The sequence below is a fragment of the Stegodyphus dumicola genome, chromosome 8 (genome assembly GCF_044657685.1).
Source record: "Stegodyphus dumicola isolate Sdum_Otavi_A_Nest chromosome 8, ASM4465768v1".
Lineage (NCBI taxonomy): Eukaryota > Metazoa > Arthropoda > Arachnida > Araneae > Eresidae > Stegodyphus > Stegodyphus dumicola.
In genome coordinates, this window is record NC_140775.1 from 147,359,026 (window position 1) to 147,382,052 (window position 23,027).

The window sequence follows — 23,027 nt, forward strand, 5'->3', positions numbered from 1 at the left end:
TGTTTTAATAAATGTACAAGAAACACAAGGTTGTTATTGCGATTTTGATCATGATGAGCTTACTTCTTATAACAGATCATAGTATCAAGAAGATATGAGCATACTGCACTCATACGTACACTGAAGTGACAAAAGTCATGGGATAGCAATATGCAAATATACAGATGGCAGTAGTATCGCATAGAAAATGTATAAATGCAAAGTGCTTTGGCAGGGCTTTCATTTGTATTCAAGTTATTCATGTGAAGAGGCTTTGACATGATTATGGCCGCACGACAAGAATTAACAAACTTTGAACGCGGAATGATAATTGGAGCTGGACGCATGGGTCATTCCATTTTGGATATTGTTAGGAAATTCAACATTCCGAGATACAGTGTCAAGAGTGTGCAGAGAGTATCTAATTTGAGGCATAACATCCCACCATGGACAGCGCAGTGGCCGACCACCTGCACTTAACGACCGAGATCAGCGATGTCTGCGTAGAGTTGTCAGTGTTCACAGACAAGCAACACTGCGTCAAATAACCGCAGAAATCAATGTGGGATGTGTCCCATAGGACAGTGCGGCAAAATTTGTCTTCCTTGGGCTATGCCAGCAGAAGACCGACTATACAGTGCCTTTACTGACAGCACGACATCGCCTGCAGCGACTCTCGTGGGCTCGTGGGCATATCGGTTGGTCCCTAAACGAATGGAAAACCATGGCTTGGTCAGATGAGTCACGATTTCCGTTGGTAAGAGCTGATGGTAGGGTTTGAGTGTGGCGCAGACCCCACGAAGCCATAGACCCAAGTTGTCAACAAAGCACTGTTCAAGCTGGTGGTGGTTCCATAATGGTCTGGGCTGTTTTTACATGGCATGGACTTGGTCCTCTGGTGCAAATGAACCAATCATTGACTGGAAATGGATACTTTCAGCTACTTGGAGATCACTTACAGCCATTCATGGACTTCACATACTCAAATAATGATGGGATTTTTATGGATGACAATGTGCCATGTCATTGGGCCGCAATTGTTCGCGATTGGTTAGAAGAACATTCTGGACGAGTCCAGCGAATGATCTGGCCACCTAGATCGCCCAACATGAATCTCATCGAACATTTATGGGACATCATCGAGAGGTCAGTTTGTGCCCAAAACCCTGCACCGTCAACACTTTCACAATTATGGACGTCTATAGAGGCAGCATGGCTCAATATTCCTGCTGGGGACTTCCGACGACTTGTTGAGTCCATGCCACGTTGAGTTGCTGCACTTCGCTGGGCAAAAGGAGGACCAACAAAATATTAGGATGTATCCCATGACCTGTCACTTCAGTGTATGATAATCTGCAACCACTTTTCGCAACATAGTTTACAAAGAATAAAATTTTTTTAATTCGTTAAAAAAAACCATGCAGTAAGATAAATAGATAAAATATATACACATAATTCTTAAGTATACCTCTTCTCTGCTTCTAATTTATCCATTCTTTTCCACAACCTATTAACTAGGGCTTCTTGCTCTTGTTCTAGAGTGTTCTCCAGTTCAACTTTCTCACGTCGCAACTGTTCTAAGTTACTTTGCTTTCCAAGAGTTTCTGCTTCAAGTTTCTCTATTTTCCTCATAAGCTTATTTACAAGAGCTTCTTGCTCTTGTTCTAAGGTTTGTTCTAACTGCACCTTCTCTTGTCTCAGCTAAAAGGGGAAAAAAAAAAAAAAAAATCCATACATAAAAGGAAAATTTAAAAAAATAATAGTTTATTATAGAACATATGCTAATTTATTGTTATGCCAAATAATGTACACAGAATATTCATGATGAATATTGCATGATGTCTTCCTTGCAATATTTATCATTTCTATTTGCTCAGTTTCCAACCTTTCCTCTGCAAATTCATAATTATTATTTTACAATACTGTTGTTATCGCATAACAGTAATAAAAGTAATGCAACTTTCTCAGGCCTAATATGGCTGGAAAAATGCATCAAGATGTTTAAAACCTCTATGCTGTTATCCACTTTCCATCCCTCTTTTCCATTTTTTAATACTTTTCTTTATAAAATTTTCCAGTTATTCTCTTACTTTTTTTCCCACTTCTAGTGATATTTTTGAAAATAAGGAAAGAATAACAAGCAATTTCTCACATTTCACAAAAAGTAAAACTCCTGCTTATGAATGAAATTCTTTTTTAGTAACACTCTCTGCCCACCCTGTATTATTAGGTTGCTCACTGCAAAACAAACATTACCTTTTGCTTTCCTTCTTCCACAATTTTTTAATGAGAAAAAATACTACTATAGGTCTTTTATAAAAAGTTATGTAAAAGAAACTTTCAAAGCCAAGGAATTTGTGTAATTTATCCTAACTTGCATAATTCATAATCCTTTGCAATGCTTAAGATGTTCATTTGTTTATTATTCCTTCTACTGCTTGAAATTTTACTTACTTTCATTGCTGTTTTACAGCAGGAATATTAAGTTTGTATTGCATTCTCGGTGATATTTAAAACTTGACCATCTGCTTTGAAATTGATAAAAAGTTAGGCTATCATCTTCATTGCTTTACTTAGTTGATTATAATAACAGAACTGCCAACCTACGAAATTTAAAACATGACTTCTTAAAAAAAAAGAAATTATGAGATTTTTTCAGAAATAAAAATTTTAAATAATTAAAAATATTTTTAGTGAAATAGTGAACTAACTTTAAATGCATCAAATATATGAAAGTGCAGTCACTAATTATTAAATGCATTAAATATTATAAAAATTATAAGTAAAAAAGCATTTCTATTATTTGTACTTTTTAACAGACAGTGAATTCATTTTTCTCAATACAATAACTGTTAACAGAAGAGGTCCTTCTTGAAAGAAACACCTTAATTTCACTCACAACAATAAAGGCTGTTTTTGCCAATACAAGTTTTTCCAACATGTCATCACTAATACTGAATTTAAATCTATTCTTTACTAAGCACACAGAAAATCATCTTGCACTTCAACTCGGAGAAAATACAATCAACAATTGAAGTTTATTTTCATTTCTCTCACACAAGTATTTCTTAAAGTCGAGATCCGGACATCAAATATCCGGAATGATCTAAAATCTGGCAGCAAACCACTTTTTTCTTCTTTTTCTTTAAGATTTTTTTTTTTTTTTTGCTTTTTGGATGCTTTAAGCATGTACATTTGATTTTCCCCCATAATAAAACGTAGAGAGTTTCAATTCTTAATTTCACTGCGGCACTAAATAAAATACCTTATTATTCAAGAAGCGATCACTTTAGCATAAATTTGCATCATCAATAATTTGACTAAGAATCTATTTAGCATACATCTCAAACGAAAACATTCTACATACAAACATTACTGATTTTACATTAACATTTCATATCCCTGACATAAAGTGGCGAATCGTTATATTATTTTTCTTTCATCACTGCACGTTTATCAATACATGACAACTTGAATAATGACTCATGCAGCGATGCCTAAATAAATTTTTCCTATTCGTAATTGAAGAGCAAAAAGTACTGTAACCTTTTACATGGACAGACATTACGCTTGGCAATAATTACAGTTTTAAGTTAAAATGCTCCAGAAATGTTGATGAGAAAAAATTTTAACGGAAATTTCTTTCCATATGCTAAAAATAGATTGTGTTAACCTGCGAGCATGCACGCCGGATATCTTATACCCGGGCATATTCTTTGTCCCTTATCTCATAACCCCTTTCCTGGAAATGGACGAAACCTTTTGTAGCTGAATTTAAGGTCACAATAATGAAGCTGGGAAATCCATGGAATGATTCTTCGAATATTTTTCTAGGAATTATACTATTTGGGTATGTGACACCCACACGCTTTCTAGCGTCTCAGATTTTCACCCTCAGTTTCTTATTTAGTCAGCATGGAATGGAATCTAAGTTATGATAATGAAATGGAAAAGGTTGAGAAATATTCTAGAAACCATTTTAACAGATGATGAATCGTTTAGAGATTAGGAGGAAGAATTAATAGATGAAGAACACAACAGCAATTGTAATTCATCAACAGACACTGAATTAGATAGTGAATTAGAAAATCAATGAAATGATGAAAATTATGTTGGTAAAAATGGCTTGGCATGGAAGAAAAACAAATTCTGAACGAATGTTAGGACTAGTTCTAAAATCATTATCTTTAAAATTCTAGGAAATACTGGTTATTCGAAAGTGGAAGATTACTCAAATCAACGGCGGCAGCAAATCATGCTCCCTTTGAAACTAAAAGAATAAATAATTTCAGGAGATTACAACATGGAAACACCATCTAAAAACATGAAAAACATTTACAGAAGATGCGCTGAGTGCCCTAAAAACAAGGACAAAAAGACAGTTTCTGTGCAAGAAATGTAATAGTCAAAAGTCATTAACTTCGGCGATTCCGGATTATTGATCATCAGTTTAAATCTGGTAAGATGGCATGCAGAAATTATAAAATTAAAAATATGAAACTGTAATTTATGAAATAAAGAACAATTATGATCTAAAAGGTATCAAAATTTACAAAAAAAAAAAAAAAAAAGCTTAATATTCATTTGTTTAGTTTATTAAACATTTCTTTCAATGTAAGTTGTTTAAGTCCTATAATTGCTGTGTCGAGAATACCGACTAATTTGTCAATCGAAATGTTTTAGTTTTCAATAACCTCTCTGTCACTTTCTTCACTATCGGAAGTGAATTATAATGACGAGGAACTTGATTTAAATCATATCAAAGACGGAATACATCGAGATAAAATACTACATTTAGTAAGGAATTATAAGCCAAATAAAATGAAAACATCTGCCCTGATGATAAGGATAGTGCTGACAGATCAACTTCCAATTCATTGTGCCCCGCCGCGTTCCACTCCCCCATCGCAGAGCAGCGTGATATTGATAAACAGATTTTGGAATGGTTAGGTCATTTTTTGCAGCAATTCCACTTTTGTTTAATGGACTTCGAAACATATTTTCGCTTTGTATATCATTTACATATTAGTAAATATATATCGGAAATTCTATTTGAAATAATCGAAAGTTCAAGCTTACTTTTATAAAATTGCTTTAACAGTCTGCAAAAAATAATAAGCCGGATCCAATTCGAAGATTAAGGAACAACACAATCTGCAACATTATGTTGGAAAATATGACTTATTGTAACCCTTTTTCTGCATCATCTCTCCTCCTTGAAATATTTATTAGGCTTAGTTCTTATTTTTAAAGGGATATAGTTACTTCTACTTCGTTTTTCCACTGCCACTGTTTTGTGTTGAGAACGAAGTGTTTCAACCCAATTAAGATGGAAAAACGAAACGTGATGTTACGTCATCTGGAAAGCCGAGTCGTGCCGATTGGTTGCCGTGAGATGACGTCATGCCTACTTTTGGTATAAGTATCTTGCGTCGCTCTGGCTCAACCCTTCTAGTTCCTGCTTTCTTAATTCTTGGGTGTGCGGTGTCCAGCCCCTATTGAAAGACGTATTGCGATGCGTGCAGTCCGGGGATAAGTTCCGAGGTTCCAGTCTACAAGATGACTTTTCCTGAATAAGTTCCTTGGTTCCTGTCTACAAGATGACTTTTCCCGTATAAGTTCCTTGGTTCCAGTCTACAAGATGACTTTTCCTGGATTCTCAAAAGAAGTTACAATGTGAGTGACTGCCGTGGGCGGCATCCATGTTCTTCATGAAGGCGGCATTCGACATAAGTTAGTGGCGATGTTTTACTAAGCTATGATTCCTCGTGTTCAACTACAGTGAGCGGAGTTAGGCCGGATTTAAGTGCTCTCAAGGACTTAATTTAATTTTCAGGTGCTTTCTTAATCATTAAGCATGGACCTATTGACAGTGTAGCTAATTTCATTTGAAATCGCATAATTTCTGTTTAGGATACGTTTTTCGCGTATTGAATGCCAGTATTTTGGAGACCAGGTAAAATACTATTTAATATATGAAATTTTTGATAATAATGATGGTTATATTATAATTTCTAAGTTACTGATATTGTTTAAATTTATTCATTGTGTTTTTATTCTTTTATATATTGTTAATAAATTGGTTAAGTTTGAAACCTTTTATTGTCTTCAATATCTGCATATCACATAACCCTAGGGAGCTTCTATTGCTACTGCTGCTAAACGTTTAATTTTATAAACTTTGCTTTTGCATCACATTAACTGAATTAGATAATTTTAGCTTAGCTTATACCGTCCGTTATACATTAAACACGCATGCGTAAACGTATTTTGCGCATGCGCACATGCATATTCGCAACCGTAAAGGTCTTACGCGCATGCGTCGATTTGTAGCTTTGATGTCCGGATTATGGGTGTCCGAATTAACGACTTTTGACTGTATCGGTATTTGTATAGAGCATATGTGTTCAGTCTGCCAGAGATGTGCAAAATAATTGTATGTTAAGAAATTCATTTATTATTTTCTTTAAAATATTCTAAAGTTTATTATTTTTTATGTTAATCCACATTTACACTCATATTTATATTATTAATGTAATTTAAAACGTGTTAATTGCTTTCGGGTATGACATACCCAGTGCGCCTTCTCTTGTTCGTAATTTTGGCTTGCGTGCTCATGGTTTTATGATACTCATAGTCCAAAAGATTACATTTAGTGCTATTTGAATTAAGAATAGCTGATTTGTTACTCACATAAACCCAGAACCGGTGCCACTGTTTAGGAAAGACAAAATTTTTGGAATACGGAAGAGAACCAAATTCCAAATTAAAGGATGACAAGATTTTTAGAATTTAGGGAAAGCACTGGGACTCAGAATTCAGGGCTGGCAAAAATTTAGAACTTGAAGAGGCATTTGACAGTAGAATTTTAGGACCCCCAGAAGACGGTAAGTTATCTAGTGCCGGCTCTTGATATCTTAAGTATATGTGCGAATTTATTTATTCAGTACTCGGATAAGCCTTAAGCATGTGCAAAAAATAGACATAAGTATAATAAATAACTAAATTAATACAATTCAGGTTTAACTGCTTCAATGCGTGATAGAAGCAAGACAAAATTTAGAAGAACTCGTCTTTCGTTGCCAATCTCATAATACATAGCCAATAATGTATAGCGGACGCTATTAAGCTAGGTTAAAATTATACTTTATTGATTTCCAAGGAATTTCAATTAATATAGCAAATTGCACTGTTCTTAACTTTCTGATTTGATCCAGCTTATTACTTTTTGCAGGCTGTTATTATTACAGCAATTTTATGAAAATTAAAGTTTGAACTTTCAATTAAATCAGAGATTCAAAAAGATTTACAAAGTGAAAGCATGTTTCAGTCCATTAAACAAACAAAAAAAAAAAAAAAAAAAGGGGGGGGGGAGGATAAGCGTATAAGTGTCACACAATTATGCAAGAAGTACGACATTGGAAAGTCAACTGCATATGACATAAGAAAATAGAAAAACAAATTTTTTAATTTTTTGTGATTCTGACTCCCCAACTGGAATGAATAACAGTGAGTGAGTGAGAGATTATGGCGCGAAAACCAAAGATGATTATGGCACGCCAAACACGGGATGGGATGATTACAAATGATGAAATTAAAATACAATAAATAAAAACAAGTAGACAAATGTACCACATCCAGAGGATGAAGTCATATAAAAACAAGTTAAAAGCACGCATTAAAAATCAAGACACAGTCTTCAAAACAAATTACATTAGATAATAAAAGCCAGTCTCTTTTAAATAATAAAATAAATTACAATTGACCTCTCTTCCGATTAAACGGTCGAGAGGTAAGTCACAGCTATTAAAATATTTCTGACGAAGACTATTAAAACAGGGACACTCAATTAAAATATGACGGACAGATAGACAAACATTACAATTTGAACAAACAGGCTCATTCTCAGCTTTTAAAATGTAGTTATGTGTCACTCTAGTGTGACCAATCGTAAAGAGGAAGTTCAAAAGAACTTTCTCTTTACGATTTTTAGTTAATTGCCAATGCTCAATTCTAGGCTTTACTTGTCTTAACTTATTTTGAAGCTGAACATCCCAAAGTTTGTGCCATTTTTTTTTTCGGATGTTCTCTTTCACAACACAACAGATGTCTCCAAAAGGGATGAGACGACTTGAAAGTTCAACAGCACATTTCGCTGTGATATCTGCCAGCTCATTCCCTTTTATTCCCACATGCCCGGGAACCCAGCAGTACAGGATTTCATATCCACGACTTGTTAAGTTTATATGTAACTTCAGAATATCCACTATTACTGGATTTTGAGTGTTAGAAAAAGCTTCTAATGATTTAAGCGCATACGAGTCTGTATAAACTATAAACTTTTTGGGACAGAGCCTTGAAATGTACAAAAGACTATAATATATCGCAGTTAGTTCGGATGTTAAGACAGAGAAAGCACAGAGCAAGCATCTGCCCTCCATGTGATCTTCAATTACAAATGCCATCCCAACATGATCTTTAGACTTGGATCCATCTGTATAGACTGGAAGATAACTGCTATATTTGCGCCTGTGCTCAGCGAAGAGTCGTCTGTATACGATCTCGTTAGTGCTTGCCTTCACGTGATGTTTGAAAACATCAAGAAGCTGAATCCGTGAATTTTCCCAAGGTGGGATTTCAAAATTCTGTACTGCTTGGGGGTGCATATCAGAGAGGGAATGTTCCTCAATGATAGGGCGAACTCTTAAAGGAAACATAGGAACACAGGATGGACGTGTTTCAAATAAAGTGTTACATATATTATCAAGTAAGCACAGCTTATTGGGATGTTCAGGTTGGGATAGAATATTAAAATATTGCAAAAGGGACAATTGTTCACGCCTCAGATAAAGTGATGGTTCGTTAGAGTCAGCATACAGGCTCTGGACAGGAGAAGTCCTGAAAGCTCCTGAACAAATCCACAGGCCTTGATGGTGAACAGGATGTAGTTTTAACAAAACTGATGACCGAGCGGATCTATAAACAACTGAGCCATAGTCCAGTCTAGAGCGAACAAGGACTCTGTAAATGCGAAGCATAGAGCAACACTCTGCACCCCAGGAGGTGTTTGCCAACGCTTTAAAAATATTTAGTGTTTTTAAACACTTCTTTCTCAGGTTTAAAACATGAGAAAGGAAAGACAATTTCTGGTCGAACGTCACTCCTAAAAATTTTACTTCGGGCGCAACTGGAATAATTGTACCATTCAGATATAACTCAGGCTCAGGATGGAGACCTCGCTTCCTACAAAAGTGCACGCACACAGTTTTTTCTTTCGAAAAAGTAAATCCCTGTTTGTTTGACCATTCCTGGATCTTATTCAGAGCCATCTGCAATTGCGTCTCTATGTATCTCATGTCTGCCCCTCGACAGCTAATCTGTAGATCATCAACATATAGGGATCCCAAGATGGTGGGAGGAAGTTCTTTTAGTACAGAGTTTATTTTTAAAATAAACAGGGTTACACTAAGCACACAGCCTTGAGGCACACCCTCTTCCTGTTCAAATATATCCGACAAAACAGAGCCAATCCTTACTTGAAAAGTCCTAGCGTTCAAGAAATTCTGAATCAAAATTGGTAGGTTGCCACGCAAGCCACTCTCGTGAAGATCCCAAAATATACCATACCTCCATGCCTTATCATAAGCTTTCTCAATGTCGAAGAATACTGAGACAAGGTGACTTCTTCTGACAAAGGCTTTTCAAATAGATGTCTCTAAAAGAAGCATATTATCTACGGTCGTTCTCCCCTTTCGAAAACCACTTTGATAAGGCGATATAATATTATTCTTTTCCAAGAAGTAGACTAGGCGGCTGTTTACCATCTTTTCAAATAATTTGCAAACACAACTGGTAAGGGCAATTGGCTGATAGTTGGAGGGATTCCTCAGGTCTTTCCCTGGCTTAAAAATAGGAATTACAACAGCTCTCCTCCATGTACTGGGAAAAGTATGTTCCTTCCACACTCTATTGTAAAGTGTGAGAAGGGCAGTCAGTGACTTATAGGACAGATGCTTTAGCATTTCATAATACACGCCATCCAGACCCGGACAAGACCTATGTGTCTGCAACAAAGCTTTCCTTAATTCAAGCATAGTAAAGTCTCTATTGTAAGGCTCAGATTTGGAAGAGTTGAATGCGATGGGATTTATTTCTGAGTGCTGCTGGACAGAGAGAAATGCAGGTGAATAGTTTCTGCTGGAAGAAACGACAGCAAATGTCTCACCAATATAATTCGCAATTTCTTCTATGGAGCTAATGACTCGGCTATCTTTTTCCAGAAAGGAAAGTGAGTGGTCTTTATATATTCCGTATGCTTTTCGAACTCTTTCCCAAACCCGCTTACTAGGCGTAGAGGATGTTATTGAGGACACATACGTAATCCAGGAATCCCTCTGGCATTGCGTTCTTACCTTTCATGCATTTGCTTTGGCTCTTTTAAATGCTATGAGGTTTCGCAGAGTAGGATATCTACGAAAAATTCCCCACGCTTTTTTTTGTTTCTTCAGTGCTTCATGACAGTCGCGATTCCACCATGGTTTCGTATATCTTAGTATTTTTCCTGACGTTCTAGGAATAGAAAGTACAGCTGCCTGAATAATAGTATTAGTAACAGCTTCAACAGCATCATCGATATGCGCATCTTCTACCATTTCATCTGCCAGCTCTGCAACGGAAGAGAAAAGTTCCCAGTCTGCCCTGTCCAGTATAAACCAAGGGAATCTCGACATGGGGGTTTGCTCCTCTTCGTGCAAGAGACACAAAAATGGCATAATGATCGCTGCTGTACAGATCATTTCTGACACTAAAAGTGCAAAATGGCAACAGAGATGGTGAACAGATGGCAAGGTCGAGAGCGTGGAATGTCCTTGAAGGCTCATGGAAGTAAGTATCCTGCCCATTATTCAGGAGACAAAGGCTATGATCTTCGATCATCTGCTCTATTTGTCTTCCGCGGGAATTTGCATCTTTACTACCCCAGAGCGGACTATGGTTGTTAAAATCTCCTATTATGATAAAGGGCTCAGGCAGCTGCTCTATAACATCATTTAAATCTTGCTGATCAATGTGCTCATTTGGAGGCAAATACAGAGAAACAAATGAAACAACAATATCAAAATTTGTTTGAGTAGTGACAACTTGGAGGGATGTCATCAAAGAAAGTACATTTGAGGGATAATCCAGTGAGGTGAGGGGACCTCCAAATTTGGTTTGTCGAGAAAGACAAGCAGACTGGGTGGCTGATATGGTATCAATAAGTAGGTCTCCTGATCGGAGACGCGTTATGTTACTTGGCTCACCTATACATGAATGTATATATTTGCTTACGAGAAAAGGAGACATCTTTTGCAGTTCACCAGAAGAACTAGAGACAACAAGAAAGCGAGGATTTTCAGTAGTTTCGTTAGCATTTGCATTGGTACGGATCTTCTTGCTAATGGTTTTGTCAACAATTTCAATATCTTTGGCATTTGCTTCAGTATGGATCTTCTTGTTAATAGATTTGTCGACAATCTTGATATCTTGGTTGGTTTCATTCGACTCGGGTTTTTTAAGAATAAATAGAGAAGCCATGATTGAAAGAGAAAAAATTCGGGTCTGACGGCCCCGCCCACCACGGAGCCCAACAAGGGAACACAGATTCCTGTGTTAGGGTTAGCTGGACCTATATGCAAACTGTAGCCCCACAGTTGGCTTCCCCGAAAGCAGGTACTCCCGACAGCTTGACCCCAAGCAACTGACACAAGGACTAGTGACCAGCCGATTGACACCCTTGAGGACGACTACGGTGCCTCCCGTTTAGCTGAAGCAGAGGCCAAAGCAGTATGTTGGGGCAGTACCTCGCCCCTCAACTACCAGGACCCTCCTTTCCAGCGACACGAGTCTCCACGCACGGCAAACACGTGGGCAGTTTTCTTGCCACTTGAAAACTAGAGACAAGAGCTGTTCCAGTTTTTCGTGATGAGCCCTAAACTCCGAAGAGAGAAACCACAAGGGAGAGGGAAGGGAAAAAGTTCCAGCCAAGAGGAGAGGAGACGGAAAAGAGGATAGATCACTGGGGCTCCAGGATCATGACACCCGTCTCACCAAGAAGATGATCCCCTGAAGGGCCAGGGTACCTCAGGATTGCCACACCCGTACTCACCAAAGTGAGCCCCCTGAGGGCAGGAATGAATAACAGAAAAATTATTCATTATGCTAGAAATGATGGTCATTATAACTAATGACAGAATGGGTCAGATAGCATCGCAGCGAGGGCGTACCACTGATGGATACATTGTTAATTTCTCAAGCCAAAATATTTCATGAAGAAATGAATTAAAAAATGAGTGCACATATCCGACAAGTCTGTTAACCAAATTTAAATATTGCAATGTTATAAGGCAATTAAAAATTTCAAGTGAAAAGGCTTCAGCTAATTCTGAAGCAGCAGATCTATTTGTAAATGAATTCGTTACCGGCAAGTTTGAAATCCGGCACTGTATATAATGCCTAAAACTAGCTGGCAATGTATGAAATGATTCATGTTTCACATATTTCCTAGGCATTCTATAGAATGCCAAATAAGAAACCGGCAAAATATGAAATACATCTGCAATTCGTATATAAATACAGAGGAGCAGCTAGAAAAAGTAACAGAAAATGTCCAAATAGTTTGGAAATAGATGAAACTAATCAGATTATACAAGAAAAATAGCCTGTTTAAAAAACCTTGGATGAGATTGTAATTGATAGTGGATTAAACCAACATGATGAAGACATGCTTATCGAAGATATTTCCGTTTACGATACCTGTTGTGTGTGTTTAAAGGAAACGAGTAATGCACCTGCACGTAAAAAGTATTGTCAAAAAATTCACCTTCTGTGGTCTTGCTAGTAAAGGTGATGAAATGGATATTTTGTGCACCTTTTGTTTCAAAAGTGAAAATGCTATTGAAGTTAAAATAAATTTTAAAAGAAATCTGGAAATACAGGAAAAAAAATTTCCTACTGCTTCTTTGGGAATTACTGTACGAACCTATTCTGGATGTCAAAAAGAAGAGAGGTGATTTGTGCAATATATTGGCAGTTGTAATGACTGTGACAGAGGATGGTTTCTACCAACTTTTAAGCAAGTGTATGCAACATCGCAATTCACTTTATGCCCTAAGGATTTGCTTAGAACTGAAGATATTCCTGACCATGAAATTCCTCTCCGGTCAGTTGCAAATGCTCAGTGGAAGAGGCCAAGGATATGTCAAATGAATGTGTAAAACAACGTGCCAAAATATGAAATGTCTTTGCATGAAAAATGTAATGAAATTTAAGAGCAAGGAGTAAAGAATTTCCCCGTTGTATATCGTGAAAATAAAACAGCATGAATGACACAAACGTTCTTGAATGAATGGCTTCAAAATCATTTCATAGATGAGGCTCAGCAACATCTGAATTCGGTTTCTTTATTTGATGATGCAAAAATTGCCCTGATTGTAAACAACTGTTTGGCTCATACTTGACTTACAGTTTTAATGAAAGATAATGTATCCTAATTATTATTTCCTCCAAATTGTACATCCATCATTCAGCCTATGGATATAGTAATAATGTGTGCACTGAAATGCAAACATAAAGTGGCATTTTTAAAACCTATGTTAAATTTCTTGAATAATGGCAGGACGTTTCAAGAATTTCTGAAATATTTTAGCATAAAATCTGCTGTGCGGAGCATCACAAGATCGAGGGAGGATGTGTTTCCAGATATTTAAAAAATGCTTGGCATAATTTATGATCAGCTACCATATTTCATGATGAGGATGATGAAGATGATAGCCGTGAATTTGAAGGTTTTTGGATATCGCAAACCAAAGTTGAAATTTTTCAATTAATGGACTTTCAAAAGAAATGTGGAAAAGGGTAATAAATGAAGATGATATTGCAGAAGTTCTTCATTGTGATGGCAATGCTCCAATCATCAATCAATAAACGGAGGGTGAAATCTGATTGTATTGTTCTAGATCCACAAAATAACGTTACCCATAGTGAAGAAAGTGACAGAGAGGTTATTGAAAACGAAAAAATTTTGATTGATAACAGCCTTTGATGCGTGCAATATTATTTTCATATTTTAACTAAAAACTCTAAAAATCAAATATTATGATTTTAGAGACAAAAAATGTACAAATTGGGGGGGAAACCACTTTTGCCCATTGATCTGTGACTGGTGATCGTACAGTGAAACCAGTGCACGTCTATGACTTTGAAACTTATTAAGGATGTTTGGGGGGGGGAGAGAAACTTTTTTCTGTTAGCATTTCCAATAAATAATAAATGACCAAATTTGTGAATGCAGTTTTCTTTCAAATGATTTTATATTGCAAAACATCCCTTTTGCCATTTCCCCCCAAGCCTTACAGTTGCTTGTTCAGTACACTGAAGTGATGTGTAAAATCTATAAAAAACATAACTTTGCTAAGCCAGAGCGTACCAGTGAACTGCGGATAATCCTGCCCTTTTTCATTCAAAAACAGCTTAATTTCATCCAAGCAGCTTACAAATCTAAGACATGTTCTCTGCTCAACGTCGACATTATTGTACATAAGCAAAGTGTTATACTGTGCTTGAAACTGTTAACATTTAAGAGTTCGAGCTATGATGTAATTCACCATTTTGGCGACATCTTTGACATCACCTAATATTTTGCAGCTGTCCCTGGCACAAAGAGCTTCTTGGTGAATGAGACAATGAAACTGCATAAATGGATGTTTTGCTTTAACAAAGAGAACTGTATGAAACCAGATTTTGTTCCGAACATGCAAGGCACACCATCACTAGTAACTGAAACTAATTTTTCTGGTCTTGTGTCTTGTTGCAAAAAAGCTTCCATCACAGCATTGTAAATACCTATTCCTTGTGTTCTTTCAGGCAAAGATGCCAATTTAACCAGCTCTACTCTCATCGTATCACCAACAGCATAACACAAAATTATTGTTAGCCTTGCATGGTTATTCATATCTGTGCTTTCATCCAAACACATTGAGTAACCAGCTGCCTTTTGTCAGTAATGAGCTGCTGACTAATATCACTTACCATCTGCAGAACTCGATCTTTACCAGTATTTCTGCTAAGTGTCATCTCAGTGATGCATGGTTTAATTTTATTCTTATTTGGAAAGTTATGGAAAAGGGAATTACTTCCAGACAACATGACCTCTTTGATTAATTCCCCATCGAAGAGCGGTTTACCATGTTTTGTCAGGCACAGTGAAATTTGGCCGTTGTTAAATAGTTTGTTTTGGAAAGATAATTACAAAAACCAACTTTCTGGTAATTATAATTCCTCAGTTTCCTTTCAATAAACACCTTCTGTTAAGCTTCATCAAATTCGGTGACAATCTTGTGGTTGGTGTTAAAGTGCCGTCTGACACTAGATGTGCGACGCACACTTTCCCTGCAGAGAATGCATAATGCTTTTCTATTGTGTTCTCCAAATGCAAAGCATATTTATTCTTTAGCATTTTAAATATTGTGATTTTATTTTTATTCTACTCGTGTATAGAACTTTTAGCAACACCAAACACTTTTGCTGCAGCATGATTCCAATTTTCTTACACAAACTGAATGACTTTGGATTTAAAACCAGCACACTGTTTGCTTCATTTGGCTGAAGCCATATTTTCTATTAAAAGGAACATCAGATCAAGTATTTCAACTAAAACAAATGTGATTTATTAAAGCCTTCGGTATTGTTCACTTCAAAATCTCGGCTTCCAATGACTACAGAAAGAGAAAACACCCGATTCCTAATTTCGTGAATTCATACCCCAAATTATATCTTTCCTTTTCTCAACACCTTAGAATGACATCTTTTTGCACACCTGCATTGCAAACAATCCACCCTCCAAGCAAACTCTATTTACATCTTCAAACATTTCTCCCCCACACATGGTATTCCCTTTATCCCTTCCCAGTTCAGTATACCATTGTTCGAAAGCCCAAAAAAGTCTTTGAATGAATAACTTCAAAGGATAACAGCATTGTACATGTATCTTTCAAGTTTCTTCATAATAAAAAGGGGTGCACATCATATCACACGAATATACTTCAAAATTTAAAAATGTGGTCTGAAAGGTGCAAGTTATATGCCGGAATGTTAAGTAAATTATTTTTAAAGGAAGTAACTACAAGGTGCGGCTATTAATATCCAGGACTAACGTCACAGCATGAAACAGATCACTTGCCCGAGAGAGGCACTGCTGGTATCTGGAAAGTAGTACATCTGCACATACTCCCCGCAGCGCGCATCAGCTGTAGACACGAGCTTGGCTGGGAAAGACGCATGGAAATGTATCTAGTGAAGTGTTATTGTCAAAGTGGTAGTGCTAAAATGGAACAAAGGGTGAACATCAAATTCCGCTTTAAACTGGACAAAAGTGCAATAGAAACACATGCAATGTTGAAGCAAGTGCATGGTGAGCAAGCATTATCCCGTTCCTGCATATTTGAATGGTACGAACATTTTCAGGATGGCCGTGAGTGTTTAAGATGACGCTCACACCGTAAGGCCAATTTCTGTGCATATGCCTGAAGCAATTAAGAAAGTTCGCGAGCTTGTAACAGTGTATTGGCGATTGACTATTCGAATGCTGGCCAGTGAACTGAACATTGACAAAGAGGTGGTTTGAGAAATTCCGATGCAAGACCTAGGGAAACGCAAGAAGTGTTCCAGATTTGTCCTGCACCATTTATCCAGGGATGTTCGTGGGACCCCAAAAAATCCCCTGAAACTTTTACAGACTTACTACCGTAAAAGTTTCAGGGGATTTTTTACGGACATTTTGGAGTTTCGAGAAGGGGGGGAGAAATGAAAAATTACAATTATGAAGTATTGAATGACCTAATTATAAAAGTTCAATGAATTACTTTTTTTTGCAAAATTAATAACCATAAATTTTCAAACATATAAACCACTACATTTTATGTAAATATTTTAAATTACCTGAATTAATACTTTAAAAAAAAATTATCTAATTTCTGCTGCTGTTTTTTATTTTCTGATGTTTGTGGGCTTGTCTTTCTTTTGTGGTGAACTTCATAATTGCAGGAAGGTTGACTTTTATTTTCCTCATTTACAGTTGAAGAAATTTCCTCGAGAACTGCACATGCAGAGGTAGAAGCAGTTTGCTTTTCTGCTAATGTAGAAGGTTTTTCAGAGACTTTTATAGGTGACTCATCTGAAATACATGTTTTTAAGTCCTCTTGATATGTTTTCCAACTTCTGTTCATATTCAGTAAGAGATCTTTGTGAATTGGATCAGTCATTGGATTTTTTGAGCCATATTTTTCACATGAGGTTTCTTTAGAAGCCATTAAATCATATTTAATAGTCTGCACTGCATCTAGGGAATCAATCTTAAGAGAGGTTCTATAGTCAGTGACAAGTAGTACATCTGCACATACTCCCCGCAGCGTGCATCAGTTGTAAAATTTATTCAAATCCTGCACTATCAAAGAAAGCAATTAACATTATTTTGATGTTTGAAATCAAAATTTTTCTGTTTAGGGGAGCTGGAAAACTGCCATTCTGTGCTCTGTCTGTTGGTTTCAGGACTGTATTGACAGCACCACAATTTGTCACCCGTCACTATTGAATCCAGGAAAGCAGGGTCAGTGTTAGTACTGTCGATGAGTTCACCACACATGTCCATTCAGACTTGCTTCTGATCGTCCGATAAACCAGGGGTGTTTGTGCTCCGGGGAAACCCCGGAATTTCGGGGATTTTGAACTTCGATACCCGGAAATTCTGGGGATCGTCGTTCAAAAGGAAGTAAAAATAATAATGAATTATTATTTTGATCTGGGTAATTTTGTTTGCTTTGAAAGCAGAAAACGCAAGGTCAATATGTGTGGTGAAAACTTTTCCTTTCTTTCTCCAAAGGCAGTGATAATGCGTGAAAAGGGGGAAAAAACTTCTTTTTTGTTCTTTCCTTATTGCGAGTTACGACTCATTCCCCCGATTCTCGGACATTCTCTTCTGGATTCTTTTCGGCAAGTAGGCGCGGCAGGAAAAAAAGGGAGAAACTTCGTTCGACCAGATGTGCGATCACGTGACTCTGGGCTCAAAGGTCTTATCTCTCCTGGCGTGGCGCCAATAAGTAGAGAAGGGGGATTTTTTGCCGTATTAGCTATTTGTCATTGATCGCTTCTCAACTTTTTTTCCTCCGCTGTGTAAAATTTTCGTTTCATTTATTGATGCACATGTAAATTTTTCGTTTCGTTTATTGAAATATTTTTTTATTTATGTACGCAACAGAATTTCACTATGAAATTTCTCCATATAAATAGTGATATTATATAATTAGAAGAAGGTGTCCGGAATGCATTTAGGTGGAATTGGATTGAACGGAGAGATGGTAATGGGGATACCATCGGCACATGGTGCAAGAAAGTAAATGTTGCTGGACAAGCATATTGTGTTTTTTGTAACTCACTGCTGAAGTATGGTGGGGAAGGATTCAAGGCTTTCACAAATCATTCTAAAACTGTGACACACATAAAACATTCAAACTGCATTAGACATTCAATGACTTTAAGTAATTATGCTAATTCAAAAAATACTGATGACCTACTGGAGACTGATGCTCGGCCATTGGATATAGTGACAAGAAAAGCACGGCAAGAGGTATTAATAAATTCGTTTATCGCCGAGAATCCTCTTTCTTTCAATGTAGCTCCCAATTTAATTGAACTCTGCAAACAGTTGAGCCGCGATCAGACGGCACTAAACTTGTTGGAAATGTCCAGGACTACTGCATGTTATAAGATGAAATATGGGCTCGCAAAAACTATTAAGGAAAATATCATTAAAACTTTAAAGGAGACTCCATTTTCTCTAAATTTGGATGAAACTACTAGCAATGCTCAAGAAAGTATACTGGCAATATTGGTGCAGTTTTATGACAACAATCAAAATGAAGTTGTAGTTCATCATTTTGCATCTCTAAAGATGGAATCGTGCAATTCAGAAGCTGTTTTTAAAGCGGTTGTTAATACTATTGAAGATAATAATATTCCATGGGCAAACTTAATTAGTGTATTAATGGACTCATGTAACACCATGCGTGGAAAAAAAAAAAGGGTGTTGAAACCAGACTACGATCAAACAAAGCACTCTACTTATTAGATATTGATGGTGACACATGTCACGCAGCTAATAACTGTGCAAAAAAATTTGCTTCATGTTTTGATAGATACTTAAGATTTGTTTGATGACATCTATTTTAATATGAAAAGCTGCAGTAAAACAGAAAATTTCCAGAATTCCATCTACCTAGCAAAGTAATATTTACTGGTGCAGAAGCTTCCACGCATTATCACTGCCTTTGGAGAAAGAAAGGAAAAGTTTTCACCACACACACTGACCTTGCGTTTTCTGCTTTCAAAGCAAACAAAATTACCCAGATCAAAATAAATAATTCATTATTATTTTTACTTCCTTTTGAACGACGATCCCCAGAATTTCCGGGTATCGAAGTTCAAAATCCCCGGAATTCCAGGGTTTCCCCGGAGCACAAACACCCCTGGTTTATCGGACGATCAGAAGCAAGTCGGAATGGACACGTGTGGTGAACTCATCGACAGTACTTAACACTGACCCTGCTTTCCTGGATTCAATAGTGACGGGTGACAAATCGTGGTGCTATCAATACAGTCCCAAAACCAACAGACAGAGCACAGAATGGCAGTTTTCCAGCTCCCCTAAACAGAAAAATTTTGATTTCAAACATCAAAGTAATGTTAATTGCTTTCTTTGATAGTGCAGGATTTGTTCTACCAAGGACTACTGTTACAGGGCAGTTTTATGCAGAAGTGCTTGCCTGACTCCGACAAAGAATTAAAAAAGTACGTTCTCGTTTTCGATAGAATGGGAGTTGTTTTCTGTTGTACGACAACACTAGCCCCCCACATTACGTTGCCAGTGAAGAGGTTTTTGGCCAAGCATGAGGTCATGAAGCTGCATCATCTGCCATACTCTCTTGACTTGGCCCTTGCAGACATTTTTTTTTTTTGGTTTGTTTGCCAAACTCAAAACTGTGATCAAAGTAACACACTTTGTGGATGTTGAAGACATCAAGAAGAAAGTGACATCAGCTTTGAAGAGCCTTCCAAAAGAGGACTTTAAAAGTTGTTTCCACAACTTATACAGCCGAGGACAGAAATGTATTACGGCAGATGGGAGATTACTTCAAAACATATTAAAAGGATACATTTTTCTCATCATCTGTTTTGATGTTATTAGAGCAGTCCTGGAAATTAATAGCCACACCTTGTATATACATGTCATAATAAAAGCACATAGAAAAACCCAGAGCAGTGTCGATGCATGATGCGATAAAAGCACAAGGAAAGACGGAACACTGTAGATGCGTGATGAGACCCATATTGAAGAAGATTTTGATTGCGTAGTATTTAAAGAACTTGGCAGTCGAGGCAGTTTTAATTCCATTTTTATTTTCAACTGATATTTGTGGCCACAATCACTTGGCACTCTAGTCGTGCCTTTCCACAGAAGATTTACATTTTTGATATTGTTGAGACAGAAAGCAAGCCAGCGAAATTACATCTTGACAAAGTAGAAAGCAAAAGCTGAAGTGCGTAGTTATGAAAGATGGAAGCACGCGAAGAGAAAAGTTTTGGTTTACAATTCGGTGATTGGTCGTAAAGAGGCATCTGGTATTAACGGTTACGCATGATTAATTTGAATGACTCAATGCAGATAAGTTATTACGATTTTAGAATAGAGAGGAAGAATTAATGTTTATAGTTATATTATAATTCTGATTCATACATTTTTATCTTACATATTCCCCCCTTCAAAAAGAAAAAGGCTTAAGGCGTAGCGACAGAGAAGCCTTTTTAAAGAGAAAGAGTTAAAACACTAGCAAATGTAAAAAAATAAATAAATAAATAAAAAATAAATAAATAAAAATAAGTAAATCATAAAATTTTTGTCCTGTAAAGTATAATTTATAAATATCAATTTTTTTTAAATAAATTTTTAATTTTTAGAGTCCTATTGAATTTTTCAGCATTTCAGTCCAAAAGTCTTTTTATTTGAGAGTTCACATAATCATAATTCCTCAGGGAAGGTTCTTGTTATCGCAGAATATCACAAAATAAACTTTTACATAATCATTACTTATAATTAAATGTTACTGATAAATTATAATTTAACATCATAAATAATAGGATTAATATTTTCAGAATTTATGGTTTCACCGTTATCATCTTTCATTTACAATTCCTGATTTTACGAAACTGGAAGCCTCGCAATACTTCTAAACAAACATATCTATCAATAGGCTAACCAGTGTGTTCTCTGCACTAGTGTCCCAGGGTGCCTAGACAGTTACTTGAAAAGGCCTCCGTTCCTTGCATTAAGGTAATTGGCCTTTCAGAACTGCACTAATACATTCCATAATAAAAAAATATAATAATAATAATATAACACACTCATAAAATGAGAGCCTCCAACATTATCTTGCATGAAGAGGGTAAAAGGAACAACTGTACAGAGGTAATTACAGGCCTCTGTTGAAGGAACAAGTACTCCCTCGACATACACTATACTTAACATGCAATCACCCATAAATTTAACATGCATTTACCATAATTTCATATTACTTATCTGTAATAATTTCATTTATTTTTTACACCTTTATTTTTAGAATAATTATAAAATTCGTATTCAAAATTCTCAACAAAATTCCAAAACATACAAACTTATCTTAATATCCTTCCCTATGAGTAATTTAAAATAGCTTAAAATTAATTACTTAATTTGCTCACACATAATTATGAAAAATTAGAAAAATTAATGAACAAGAATTACAGATTTTCTCAAAACAAATTGCAGAAATTTTAACCAAAGTTGAAATGAAAACTATAGAATCTGAAGCACATTAAATAATTTAGTTCCTGAGCTAGATTCACACTAATGTAATAATTTTTGAGCTGTTGAAAAAGTGAGAGTGCAAATAATTTTCTGTCGCACATACTTGCAAACACTAACTCAAATCGATCTTGAACCCGCTGTAATGCTTAATTCACTGATGATTTAAAGCACTTTTTTTCTAAATATTGTAGAGATCGACGAAGCAAATTCAATATTCCTTTTCACTAGGCATTCGAACTTCTCAATTTATCGAGAGATTACTTTCAATCTGTAAACACTACACGAGATTATTTTTTGAAGCACTTGCAAAACACCACAGCAGAAGAATGATCTGTTATTTTTTTACACACTGAAAAAACAAACTTGATGATTCACTTCTTTCACATTATCTTGGATTTATCACAAAACGATGATTTGAAGAGCTAAATTAAATTTTCCATTCAGGTTTCAGGCTGCAGGAAACTATCCTGCCGGCTTAATTGTCATGATAAAAGCACAGGAAATAATGGAGCAGTGTCGATGCATGATTAGACCCATACTGAAGAAGAATTTGATTGCGTAGTATTTAAAGAACTTGGCAGTCGAGGCAGTTTTAATTCCATTTTTATTTTCAACTGATATTTGTGGCCACAATCACGTGCCTTTCCACAGATTTACATTTTTGATATTGTTGAGACAGAAAGCAAGCCAGCGAAATTACATCTTGACAAAGTAGAGAGCAAAAGCTGAAGTGCGTAGTTATGAAAGATGGAAGCACGCGAAGAGAAAAGTTTTGGTTTACAATTTGGTGATTGGTCGTAAAGAGGCATCTGGTATTAACGGTTACGTAAGATCGCATGATTAATTTGAATGACTCAATGCAGATAAGTTATTACGATTTTAGAATAGAGAGGAAGAATTAATGTTTATAGTTATATTATAATTCTGATTCATACATTTTTATCTTACATACATATATTTGGTTATTTAATTTTTAAATACAGTTTGTTTGCTGTCTGAGTAGTTTTCATGTGAAGTACAAAGTAAGAATGCAAAAATCAGTACTCTTTAATACAACTTAGCGATAAGGAAAATTCAAAAGATGAAAGAGCACATTTTTAATCTAAGGATACGATAG

The 23,027-nt window shown here is 36.2% G+C and overlaps 1 protein-coding gene across 4 annotated transcripts in view; it reads right to left on the reverse strand.

Annotated features, from left to right (window-relative positions):
• Positions 1 to 23,027, reverse strand: part of LOC118186463 (coiled-coil domain-containing protein 6) — a 119,408-nt gene that overhangs the window by 92,559 nt on the left and 3,822 nt on the right. For all 4 annotated transcript variants that reach the window (XM_035356567.2, XM_035356566.2, XM_035356565.2 and 1 more), the window contains exon 3: positions 1,448 to 1,680. In XM_035356567.2, coding sequence (XP_035212458.1) covers positions 1,448 to 1,680 — 233 coding nt within the window. The remainder of the gene's footprint in view (positions 1 to 1,447; positions 1,681 to 23,027) is intronic.